Below are 12,903 nucleotides of genomic sequence, written 5' to 3'. Positions count from 1 at the left end.
GAAATACTTTTGTAATATTATATTCCCTTGCTAATATACTATATATATGTAGAGCTTTTATTCAGGTTCGCGAGATTATATTTATTAAAATTCATATCCTTAACCTTTAACAGATGCCTAATATCTTTAACAATGAATGAGGATTCAAATAAAGATAATGGCAATCTACTTCCGCTATTAATAAGAAAGCTTTTGATAAATGTGAAGATTTTAAATAATTAAACGCTTCGTTCATTTGCAAAATGAGATTGTTTTATTCAATTCAATTTGCAATTTTACAATAAATTTTGTAAATAAATTTTGTAATGAATTCATAATTTTCCGTTTAATAATTTGTGTAATTGTGTAATTTTATAATAACTTGATTCCGTTGTACGACCGATGAAGCTAAAACAACTCTTCTCATACGAAAATGAACCAAAAACTTATAAGTTCCCGTCACGCGATGATAATGAAATCAATATTGGATTACTTAGAAAGTGTAAATTGAATTACAGATTTTGATCTAGCTCTGCCTTTAGTTCTAAACTGTAGACTAAGTTACTCTTTTAAAGAGTTCTATAAAAAAGGAAATAAATTAACTTCATTAAAATAAATGCATGCTTTATATAGAAAACGAAAGTTTTAAAGAAGAAAAGATATATATATATAAGATCATAAATATTTTAAGAAGTTTGAAGTCATGAAGTAGAAATAGGTGAAAATAAAAATAAAATGTGAAACCAGGTAAAATCTAGTAAATCTAGATAACCATTAAGGATGACAGAATTCTTCTCAGCTAGCAGAAAAGAACCTGCTTGCGGTTACCAACTTATTTGTCATTGAACATATAAGACATTGATGACCGCCGCGTTACTTTACTTTAACAGTTGCGATCCTAACCTCATAGTTCGTGACAGGCAGATTTTGGTGTTGTTTAGTCGTGTTGCAATTGCGCTCAAGACAGTAGAAAGAATTATTCCTAAAAATGGAATGTTTAATCGGAATACAATTTAAAGATTTTGTTTTAGTTGCGGCTGATATGACTACAGCTCAATCTATTATGGTTATGAAAAACGGTAAGAAATTAAACGGTTGATTACAACCTAAAAAATACTTCCAGATAAATTATTTGTTTTATTATTAATTTTCTGTTACAAGTATTATTGAAGTATCAAATTTATCTGTATTTGTAATTTGAAGTATTGATACATATCTATTTATAATTATAAGATATTTACGTAGTAAATGCAAGTCACTTTATATATTTCGTTGATTCTGTTACTTCAGATGAAGAAAAAATTCACAAAATGTCTGATAAGCTTATTATGGCAGTATCTGGAGAATCTGGGGATACTACACAATTTTCAGAATATATAGGAAAAAATATACAGCTTTACAAAATGAGAAATGGCTATGAATTATCTCCAAAAGCAGCTGCCTCTTTCACCAGAAGAAACTTAGCAGATTATCTTAGAAGTAGAACACCATATTTTGTCAATTTATTAATGGCTGGCTATGATGTAAATAGTGGACCAGAATTGTACTTCATTGATTATCTAGCATCATGTGTTAAAGTGCCCTATGCAGCGCATGGCTATGGAGGCTTTTTCTCCCTTTCCATTTTAGATAGATATCACAAATATGGTAAGAAAGACTATTAAGATCAGATTTACATTAATGTTTATTTTGTATATGGTATTATTAATACAAATTTTTTATCAAAATATGCTGCATACACTATTCTATATTACAGATTCAACGGAAGAAGAAGCATACATACTATTGAAAAAATGTGTCAGGGAAATACACAAGCGATTAATAGTTAATCTTCCAAATTTTAAGGTACAAAAGGTATCTAAGGAAGGTATAAAAGAATTGGAACCTATCACAGCAAAGAACTTGGCTATTGAAGATGCTGATAAGGCATAAAGTATCTATTTTTATTCATACTATTTGTAATATTATTCGCAATTCAAAGAATAAATGTTTTAAAATGAGGTAATATCGCTAATCACTACTTTTTGAATAGAAAACCTATAGGCAATCACATAAAAAAGATAGAATGAATAAATGAAAAAAAATGTAGTTTTATTATGTTTTCGATGTTTACACATTTTTTTAACTAAACACGCTTTATAAAATCCATTTTTTAAGTAAGTTTTATCAATTAAAATATTGTTATATTATAGAAAAATTGTATATATTTAACAAAATTAGAAATGGAAAAAGAAGTTACTAACAACAAATCAAAAAATTATTTCAATTTTTGTAATCATTTTTTCGAATTGTGCATGTGAAAAATTGTATTATAATTTATAATTCATTTAAGTAATCCACACCTCTAATAAAATACAACATATGTTGTAGACTATAGATCTATTGGAATAGGAATTCAATCTAGTTATTCATAATAGGGTAAAAGTTGTATTTTATACAGAAATAGAAAATTCCAACCTAATTCTCTATTCTAATTATTTCCTTCTTTCAGGTCCTCTGATCCAATAAAAACTAATTCACACTTGTAATATGCATATTAATATAAATTCTTATTTAAAATTTTGCTTACAAAGGAACAATTTATCTAAAAAAAATACTACTTTTTCTTTTTGCTTTCACTCTTGAATGATTTATCTATAAATTATTGATATTAATCTTTCTATATATGTATATTGGCATTTATGAAAAAGGATATACATACAAAATGAGTTACGAATCATCAATTCAGTCGAATTTGAATGTATGAATGTCAACTAAATTTGAACCAAGCATAAAATTATATCTCACAATGTTTATGTAAGATATAATTACATATGTTGTTGATACTTTTAAATTTCATGATTGTACAGCTTGAGCATAAGAGAAACTATCATTTCTTTCCCTATAAACGATAAATTTGAAACGATAACAGCATAATGATAATGCTGACAGTTTTATTACATTGATCACCTTAAATACGAATATTATGTGTCCTTCTTCGTTTCTACTTGCGTTTGTGCAGTTTCTTCTGTTTGTTTTGGAATAACTGGATGATCTTCGTAACTGAAAAAGATTAGTAAATTATAATCTATTGTTTAAAACAATTTCAAGTAGAAGCATATAAGTGAAACACTTATAGATACATACGAAAATAATGCTTTTAAGTCTCCCTTAGCCAATGCCAAAAGTACGGGAGTACCCAAACAAGCAGGTACTAGATATAGCAGAGCCGGTTGTGCGTGATTAAATAAATGCATAATCAGCATCGTCACTAGTAATCCCATGAAATATGCGAAGAATGTTGAGTAGAAATACACATTTGTCTTTCTGCTTAAACTATTGTCGAACCGCAATAGAAGGGCAATGAAAATCCCTGGTAAAACAATGTCACCTAAACCCAGCATAGCAAAATTGCTGGCTGTAAGTCCTTTCTCTAATATATCTTGAGGGAACACTAATTTAATTGGTACTTCGAACGATTTCGCGACTGTTACCATTACATCTGTACCAAACACCCAAAATGCATCATAAAACAAGAGTCCGCAAAGCAAAATACATCCTGTTGGAACATTGTTCACATGTAGTAATTCAACTCCATTAATCGCAAACGCGATTCCAAATAAATTATTGGCAATCCAATGCTGTAAAATTTAAAAAAATTATTTTGACTTGAGGTACACTTGTACCAAAGAAAATTTTGTTTAATGTCTATTACCTTTTTTAAAAGATACCAAGTTCCAACAAGTGAACAGCATATTAGACAAACAATATCATGAAGATTAAATTTGTAATTAATAATATGTTCTGACTTATCACCTTCTCCTTTAGTGAATGATATATGATACTGAGTTTTTGGTATTGCAGCAGGTACCAATGATGAAATTAATGGACTGTAATCAAAATCATAATATGTAATTTCAAGAACGCTAACTACATATATTCCAATAAATCAGAAACTATGTATACCTCGTAAGGTGACACAAGGCTAAGATACCTAAGAAAAAAAAATAGGCAGCCAAAATTTGATTAACAAACTCCTTGGCAAATATCTGAAAAACATTGACATAACTCTAATGTGGTATAAATAAAATTCTTATACAAGAATCATTCATTTAACACTTGTTACCTTATATAATACATATAGTCCAACTAATGTAATACTAGAAATGAAAGGAAATATTGCTGCTTCCTTGCGTGACATTGTGTCTGGTTGTTCTCCACTTTTTTTACATTGTTGCTATAAAAAATATAAAAGCACTACATGCTACAGAACATTAATAACAATTTTAAAATGCTACATCTTAATGCTAATTAATTTAAAAATTACAGTGGTATATGTCAACATTTTGAAAATTTGAATTTAGTCATATATTTCAACTTTTAAACAGTATAGGCCCTCTAGTTTCATAATTAATTAAGCTATAAATTACAGTAGTAAAGTTATAATTAGGTTATAAGCACAACTTTATTCTGTGTTACGATTCTTCATGACTTGAGAAAGTATAATGAATTTTTTATAACAATAATTGAAGACTATTTTACAAAAAATAGCAGCAGTGAACTGATTTACATTACTATGATTTTCTGGTCTCCAATTAAATACTTTACAGTTATCAACCTGTAAACGCATTAAATATCATCCAATGATAATAAAAAAGATATTCTATGCAATATAAAATTATCATTTGAATATTATGAATTAATGAAAATTAAACAGTCAATTATTAGAAAGTTCGAAGAATTTGTCCGACATACGCGTATAAAACATATGTCAAACGCGTGGCTAACCTGCTGCTCCTTATGGTGTCTAACAGCTCGGTAACTACCAAAAAAGATAGGTAATATGGCCATAATTATCAAGCTTCCATAAGCAAGAACCATTCCTTCAGATGTCGATGATATTCTTCCAGTAATCGCCTCATTATTCTCTGTTATATTTTCACTCGCTTGAACAGCAATTTCGTTTACCTCGCTTGCCATCTTGGACTTATTAATTCGACTGTATGTGTAATGTGTAGTTGCAATTTGTGACACGACTTCAAAAAAAATCTTCGAAAAAATAATTCAAAGATGGATAATCTTCATATCATGTTACCATTAAACTCAGTAAGCTATTGAACAAATAAGAAAATTACATTTATATAATAAAGAAACTTACAACTTAAGTAATTAATTGATAATAATACAGCAAAATAGTTCGTTTTTATTTTTTTTGTGATCTATTATGTATTTATATATGTAATGATAGATGATAATTATCAACCGAGTAAAAATTTTTTATATTTCTTATAGATTTTTTAATTCTTCAAGCGAAATGTTCAATTTGATTAGTAATGACAATATTATGATAGATTAATTGTGTTTTGTTTACGACAGAATATATGATTAAAAACCAACCTTTAGGTATTCTGACACGTGGACGAATAAACATTATCTCCAATACAGCCGTGCCTTCACTGGTACCGTCAAGTCTTGGTTTAATGAAGCGATGAGAACTCGCTATGAAAATGACAAACAAGAGTTTACGATCGTGTAGTGAACATTAATTATTAAATGGACAAACAGAAAAACGTGTATTTTTCTCCGTCGTCACGTAAAAATAATACAATGTTAGCAGCTTCCAATAGAAAATGGACATAAAGTTCCATAATTTTAAAATGAATTGAATCTCATAAAGAATTATATAGGTTAAAAGTCTGTATCATTTTACACTTAAAAGAAAATGTAAATTTTGTTTGATTATATATTAACTTTATTCGCATGTACAAGAAGAAATTTGTTCTCCGTACGCAAATGATAATGAATTATTATGTGGTATGTTTTATATTTAATAAAGACTATAACTATTTCCTTTCTTTTCGGAGAAAGTACAGTACATATATGCATTTGTAATATTTTATTTTTAAAAGTATTACATTTTTTACTTTTTTAACAGATACCAATGAGTTAAGAAAGTGAACAATGGACACACTGAAAGCAAAAAATGTACCAAGGAAAACATTTAATTTGTCATTGGAAAGAATCAGTATTAAATCTCTAAAACATGAAATAAATATTTACCAAGAGGTACTTAAATTTTTACCTCTGAAGAAAGCATATATTTATAAGTTGTGATAAATTGTTTATAGATATTATTCCCGATAAATAGATCTTTTTCTTTTAAATAACAAGGTATAAAATCTCATAGTTCTTAAATCTCTCTGAAAGAATCATAAATTATTTGAAAATTGAAAACATGAATTCACTTTATAATACCACAGACAAAAAGTTGTATCATAGAGGACAAATTGATGTAATAGATATGCCAATACAATTAACTTGTAATTACAAGTATTTCCTTGTCTACGAGGATCAAGTATCCAGATTTGTTGTGTTGAAAGGTTTACATGGAAACACAGCAAATGAAGTAGCTGTAAAACTGTTAGACATACTGGCTATTATCGGAGCACCACAGGTCTTACAAAGCAGCAATGGACGCAAATTTGCTGAAGAAGTTGTGCAAGAGATACGTCTTTTGTGGAAAGATTTCATGATACTTCATGGAGAAATCACTGAGAACAGTGAGCAGAGTAGAGATTTTAAAACCTTACTTGAATGTTGGGTAGAAGAAAATCCAACGAAAACATGGTACGAAGCTTTGAAACATATACAAATTTTTCAAAATTCAACATTTCGTTGTGAAAATGGAAAAATTCCATATGATATATTATTTGGGAAAAATGTACATGAAGAATTCCAAAAACAAACTAATCTAATAAATTTAAGAGATAATGTATGGACAGAAGAAGAATGGATTAGCCTCTTATCCGACAAAGAAGATGAAGTTAAGGAAGAAGATATGCAGCAGCTTATAGATGAGCCTGCCTTTGCAAATAGAGATGTAGATAGCGTAAGTATATCATTAATAATATAGTTATTCATATATATGTTATTGATCATTATTTTAATTCGTTAGTTAAATGATTGTGAGAGTGAAGATTCTTGCAATGAAGTCAGGGGTGAATTTCAAAGAAGCACTCCTGGTTTTAATTTTGTGAATGTTAAGAGTGAACCTTTGAACATGCATACAGAAGATTCAATATTTGAGGATGAATTGGGAATAGATGACAAGGCATCAAATGCGGAGAATCAAATCAATTTAAAATGTAAAATCTGCAAGAAACAATACATGAAACCCGGCCACTTAAGAAATCATATGAGAACACATATAAAGGGGAAAAAGTTCGAATGTAAACTATGCAACAAAACGTTTCACGTTCTAAATTTATATGAAAAACATATGAGACAGTCTCATAGACAAAGTAAATTATCCAGTCTGACCAGAAGTAGAAGAAGTAAAGACTCTCAAGATGAAACAACATTAGACACGAAAGCATCTAAATTAAGAAATTTCTCACAATTAAATGCCAATGAAACACAATCAAATGAAGCAAATGATTGTACAAAGACAACAAAGAGTTTAAGTCTCCTCAAGGAAAGGAAGAAAATTGCTGCAGACAATCGTCCAATGAAAATAAATGGAGATCCAACTTTGGAATGTTCATATTGTAATCAAAAGTTCAACTTTCCTAGTGTATTAAAAAGGCATATGCGATCTCACACGAACGAAAGACCCTACATTTGTTTAATTTGTAATAAGAGTTTTAAGCAATTGGGCCATCTTAGCCAACATTCATTAACGCATAAAGATTATCGGTCTTTCCATTGTGCGGTTTGCGGGGTGAAATTCGACTCTTTAGGTTCGCTGAAGATCCATGCTCAATCGCATAAAGGACATTACATTTCAAAAACTAAAGAGACTCTCCGTTTGTTCGAATGTGATAACTGTAAAAAGGTGTTTACCACCAAAAGCGTTTTGGAACGACACATACTTACTCATTCTCATGAACGTCAATTCCCATGCATCATTTGTGGGAAAAGATTCAAACAAGCGGGACACGTGAAATCTCATATGTTGGTACACACGGGAGAACGAAAATTTGAATGTTCTGTCTGCAAAAAGAGATTTAGCCTTTCGAATTCTTTGAAGAAACACATGTATGTTCACAATGGAGAAAAACCTTATCAATGCGATGTATGTGGTGCACGGTTTCTTGAAAAAAGAAATCTAAACGGGCATCTAATGACTCATACGAACGAGCGTCCGTTCCGCTGTAAAATTTGCGGAAAAAGATATACTTTAGCCGATACTTTGCGTCGGCATATAAGTGCTGCACATGAAGATGGACGCACTTATCAGTGCGAGATTTGTGCGAAGATGTTCAAGCAGCTCGCTCATCTGTCTGTTCATAAAAAGGTACACAACGACGAACGCCCATTTCAGTGTCATTTATGCGAGAAAAATTTTAAACATAAAAATGTGCTTAAATCTCACTTGGCCATTCATGCAAATGTAAGGCCATTTGAATGCGATGTATGCAAAGCTACGTTTGTAAGGAAAACAAATTTACAAACTCACATTGCATCAGCTCATATGAACGAAAGACCATATGTTTGTACTATTTGTGGAAAACGGTTCAAACAGATTAGTCACTTAAACGGTCATGTAGTAGTGCATAGCAATTTAATGCCTTATCAATGCGATTTCTGTGATCGACGATGTAATAGACTCGATAATCTAAAGAAACATATGCGTCTTCATACGAAAAATAAAGAGTAAACAGTGTAAAGTAATTGTTTTGTAAAAGATAGAATAGAATTGTTTCAATATGAAACTATCCAAACTGAATCTTACGTATATCGTTAGTAAAAAGAGGTTGACATTAGAAGCTTCCATTTTTAATCTATGATAACTCTACTTCTTTTTGATTAACTTTGAAAAAATTGTTTTTGTAATCATATATGTGATTGGTGTATACTTATAGACTTCAAATATTTTTATATCTCGTAAAGAGCTTCAAATGCTTAACAGCTTTATTCTTTTGAAAAAAAAGATTCCCCATGTCCTAAATAAATTAGGACTGGTACCAACAATCAGAGTTTCAAAAGAATACAGCTACATATTTTAATGTATGCCCTCTGTATTTTTACTAATCAGTATCATAAGTTCTTTTTTTACTTTTTCTATCATATTGCAATCTAAAAATTATAATTGTACAAATATAGAAGATGAATTCCTAAATCAAGATCAAATTTTTAAAATTTACATATGTATGTATTCTAAGAAGTTCTATGTTCAATGAGATCAATTGTGTTGTTTTTTTAAATAAATATTATTTAAAAACATATATAGGAAGTACTTTTATTCTACGAAGAGCACTTGTATACTTCGAGTAGATCAATATGTTGCCCTATAAGTTTATTCATCTCTTATTCCAAAAAAATTATTGCGTGGCCCTTGAAATATTGTAACTTTGTTGTATAAAATTTCTTCATACAATAATAAATAAGGTAAATATTCATGTGATCCCTTTTAGCTGAGTTACCATGCATATAATATAGTCAAACTAGTATAATGTAACATACATTTTAAAATTTCTCTTTAAAAAGTAAAGAATTGTTTTAAATTGATATAGCATGGTTATTTATTATGATCAGTTATTTGTCATTATTAATCATAATCTAACAAAATTATGTATCAACTCTGCATTGATTAGATTTTTAAAGAGCCCAGTGATTACAGCGCTTAGTTCATTGTTATTGGAACTCAAAATGGGGTACAACAGGGGATTAAAATTTGGTACAGCGTTCACTGTACTAATAGTTCTAGTCGCAATTTATTATAGAAATTCAGAAAACATTCTTCAGAAACGTTTGCAAACTTTGATCCATGGCTTGGAAAGACTTGAAAATAAACACGTGATGTCATCACGACCAAAAGTTGCGATAGGTTATGGCGTGTGTACCGACGTATACGTCAATGCTAAAGATTTACTTAACTATTCCGATGAAGTCGGACAACCACAACATTTTGATGAAATCAACACAGAGCTAGAACTTTTAAAAAGCTTCGCTTATTATTTTCGCCATGGAGCTGCTGCAGAGTAAGTCTTACTTTTGCCATGTCACCTTTAATCGAATTTTTGTATTTCTCATTGAGAAATACATTTTTCCTATTTCACATTTTATTAACATTTCATTTTTGTATCAGGAGATATATGGCAAATAGAACACTATTTGACAATCTTGTTGCCAAAGCTCGTTCATATCCATCTTCATATTCTACCATTGGTGGTAACGCAGCAGTTATGGCCTTAAGATTTGCAAGAGAAGGGTGTGATGTTACACTTGCTGCAAAACTGACTAGATCCTTGCATCAAATGATACCACAGGTTATTAATATTGTAGGGGGTGAAGTGAAAAGGGATGACATTCATTTAGTAATTGAATACAAGTATGGAGATATTTGGGGTCCATATTCCAGTGCTAGAGCTAATAGGTATAATATTTAAAAAACTTCAGAAAATATTGTAGACATATATAATTGTAATAGATCCTTCTAAATCACTATAACTATTTTTTAGGTACATAGTTCACAATGATGCCAATAATCCAAAAATTAGTTCTCTTGATGCATTTGATAAACTACTGTTAACATACGAGCCTAACTTACTTGTTATCAGTGGTCTACAAATGATGGATAATTATCCATTTCCTAATGGTAATTGAAACACTATTCTTAGTTGTGTAAGTTTTGTGATCTGTTTAGAAAAACGTTTATTGAAATGCAGGTGATAGACAGAAACTTTTACGTAAAGTAAAGAAACAAATGACGGATCGATCTGCATTGACTAAGATTCATTTTGAAATGGCCTCGTTTGCGGAAGATAAATTACTTTTTGAGCTTTGCGACTCGATTATTCCATTTGCCGATAGTTTAGGGATGAATGAGCAAGAAATAGCCAACTTGCATAACGCAATGTATTACGGAAATATTTCATTAGTGGCAAATTCAACGCCACGTATAGCGACAGTCTTAGATCAAATGCGAACGTTATTCAAATTGATACGTATGAAAAGTAAGACTATTGAGCATTCTCGAGAATTGACTAGAATTCATGTACACACGTTAGCCTATCAAGCTATATTTACTGTAAAAGGCTCTATATGGAAAAATACGATGGCTGCAGCAGCCAAGGCATCACTAACAGCTCATAGACACGTATGCGCGACGAGCCATGTAAGTAAATATGATTATATTTTGTTAATTATAAGCTTATAATTATATGAATATATGGGTGAGTCAGCTAAATGGGATGATCTAAATATCTCCTTTACTTACTATTGTGTGAAAAATCTGTTTAGGACAAAATTGCACTGTTTCAAGGGGAACATATATTAATGGACAGACATTTTTAATGTCATTATTTTATAAGATTACAAAATGTAGTTTATCGTGACAAACTTATAACGTCGAAAGATATGAAGGAGAGAATTGCAGCTGTAGGTGTATCCATAACATTGGATGAAATAGAAACTATGTATGAAAAACTAATTAGAAAATTTGAATTATGCATTGCAGCAAACGACCACCATATCAAGCATAGTATTAGTCATTTGTGCCCTTTGAAATAGTGTAACTTCGTTCTGAGAAGATTTTTCATACAATAGTAAAGATATTTAGATGATACCTTTTAGTTGACCTACTCTGTATATGTATATATATGAACTTATGAAATTTTAGGTCGACATTAGTAAAGCTGCGTTGATTTTAGACGATAGCTTTTCGACGTCTATCGTTGATGGCACCCGGATAGCACTAGATATTGAGAAACCAGTATCCTGTTGGGACGAAACATTAAAAATAGAAAGCAAAGATGTTATTATTCAAGTTTGTGTGGCACCAGTATTAGTTTGCACCGAAGCAGCGCAAACTGCTGGCGGCGGAGATAATATTTCAAGCGCGGGCCTTGTACTACAGATTTAATGTACTGTTTGTACTTTTCAAGATAGTTGAGCAATATTGAATTTTCGTACTACTTTACTACGATACTCACAAAGTCAAATTAGATTTTAATGCACAGCAGCTTTGGAAACTTAGATTATAATTCATTCCATGGGCTATCATTCCAATATATACAACACGTTCGTTGTTGTTTTCTGATATGCAGATGTTGTTCATAGGTTAAAGAACAGCAATCTTTTGATATTTTATTCCGTGTTGTACTTATGTATGTTAAAAATTACAGGGCTTAAAAATAGTATTAAATAATATGGTAATGATTTGAGTTATTCAAATATCTAACTTTAGATATAGATTTTCACATATAAAAAGTATATAAGCATTTTATCTCCTTATACATAATAAAAAACGCGTTTGAAACTATGCATAATATCGAATGACATTTTTAAAAGAGAACAAAGTATAATAAATATTATAAAAATTAAATGTCATTTTATTTCATGCATGGGACGTTTCAACACTAGCTTTAAAATTGGAGTTAATTAATTATTGCTCTAATTTGCGTGCCCTGTACATACAGTTTGAAGTTTGTTACCGTTCGTTCCATTGTAATGTAGTAAAAATATCGTTGAGTCTCAAAATAATTATTAAGTAATTAAGTGACATTTGAGAAATTACAATATGGCAATACTATATAGCACCATTAGGCATGTTATTTATGCCCAATATACTTAATGAATTTTTAAATTCATTTTCTCGAAAACAAAATGTCATATGAAAAAAATTTATTGTATATTTTCGACTTATTCTTTTATGTAAAATCACCCTGTACATGATTGTATCATCGATTACGGGACACGCTGTATAATTTATGTTATGTGCCATGCAATACCTGTATTTCTTATTTAGCATTACCTGGCATTACTGACGAAAACAAGGCATTGAATTATATTGTATTGTATGGAAGGTTGTGCGCTTCAGGATGAAGTTATGTGATATAGCATTTAAAAAACCCTATAAAATAATTTTCAAATGAAAAAACAAAATTTCATGAAAAAGAATAAACAAAGCATAGTTGAATAATGCAACGAAAAATGCGTCCA

At 30.1% G+C, this 12,903-nt stretch overlaps 4 protein-coding genes across 6 annotated transcripts; 3 read left to right on the top strand and 1 right to left on the bottom strand.

Moving 5' to 3' along the window:
- The first annotated feature begins 665 nt into the window (after positions 1-665).
- On the top strand, positions 666-1,984 carry LOC126863521 (proteasome subunit beta type-2-like). Its single transcript, XM_050613801.1, has 3 exons — positions 666-1,058; positions 1,270-1,626; positions 1,736-1,984. Exons 1-3 carry the CDS (start codon positions 968-970, stop codon positions 1,909-1,911), a joined length of 624 nt encoding a protein of 207 aa, XP_050469758.1. The 5' UTR covers positions 666-967; the 3' UTR covers positions 1,912-1,984.
- Positions 1,985-2,049: 65 nt separating this feature from the next.
- Positions 2,050-5,256, bottom strand: LOC126863504 (minor histocompatibility antigen H13). 2 transcript variants are annotated; one of them, XM_050613764.1, is made up of 7 exons: positions 5,117-5,256; positions 4,747-5,007; positions 4,085-4,195; positions 3,925-4,028; positions 3,674-3,848; positions 3,106-3,599; positions 2,050-3,021 (listed from the first exon to the last, which is right to left on the bottom strand). In XM_050613764.1, the coding sequence occupies exons 2-7, from the start codon at positions 4,936-4,938 to the stop codon at positions 2,943-2,945; spliced, it is 1,155 nt and encodes a 384-aa protein (XP_050469721.1). In that variant the 5' UTR covers positions 4,939-5,007; positions 5,117-5,256; the 3' UTR covers positions 2,050-2,942. The 2 variants fall into 2 exon arrangements, with proteins under 2 accessions (XP_050469721.1, XP_050469722.1); XM_050613765.1 differs by lacking the exon at positions 5,117-5,256 and having other exon boundaries at positions 3,925-4,007; positions 4,747-4,965.
- LOC126863472 (zinc finger protein 83-like) lies at positions 4,954-9,172 on the top strand. Its single transcript, XM_050613684.1, has 4 exons — positions 4,954-5,064; positions 5,362-5,772; positions 5,894-6,847; positions 6,914-9,172. Exons 3-4 carry the CDS (start codon positions 6,194-6,196, stop codon positions 8,615-8,617), a joined length of 2,358 nt encoding a protein of 785 aa, XP_050469641.1. The 5' UTR covers positions 4,954-5,064; positions 5,362-5,772; positions 5,894-6,193; the 3' UTR covers positions 8,618-9,172.
- A 287-nt stretch (positions 9,173-9,459) lies between these two features.
- On the top strand, positions 9,460-12,895 carry LOC126863487 (ADP-dependent glucokinase). Of its 2 annotated transcripts, none has more exons than XM_050613719.1 (5): positions 9,460-9,941; positions 10,049-10,336; positions 10,422-10,558; positions 10,629-11,077; positions 11,582-12,895. In XM_050613719.1, exons 1-5 carry the CDS (start codon positions 9,475-9,477, stop codon positions 11,822-11,824), a joined length of 1,584 nt encoding a protein of 527 aa, XP_050469676.1. In that variant the 5' UTR covers positions 9,460-9,474; the 3' UTR covers positions 11,825-12,895. The 2 variants fall into 2 exon arrangements, with proteins under 2 accessions (XP_050469676.1, XP_050469677.1); XM_050613720.1 differs by having other exon boundaries at positions 11,613-11,797.
- Positions 12,896-12,903: the final 8 nt, after the last annotated feature.

The sequence above is a fragment of the Bombus huntii genome, chromosome 3 (genome assembly GCF_024542735.1).
Source record: "Bombus huntii isolate Logan2020A chromosome 3, iyBomHunt1.1, whole genome shotgun sequence".
NCBI classification, from domain to species: Eukaryota; Metazoa; Arthropoda; class Insecta; order Hymenoptera; family Apidae; genus Bombus; species Bombus huntii.
Note: the sequence above shows the minus strand (reverse complement) of the source record. Positions and strands in the feature narration are given on the sequence as shown.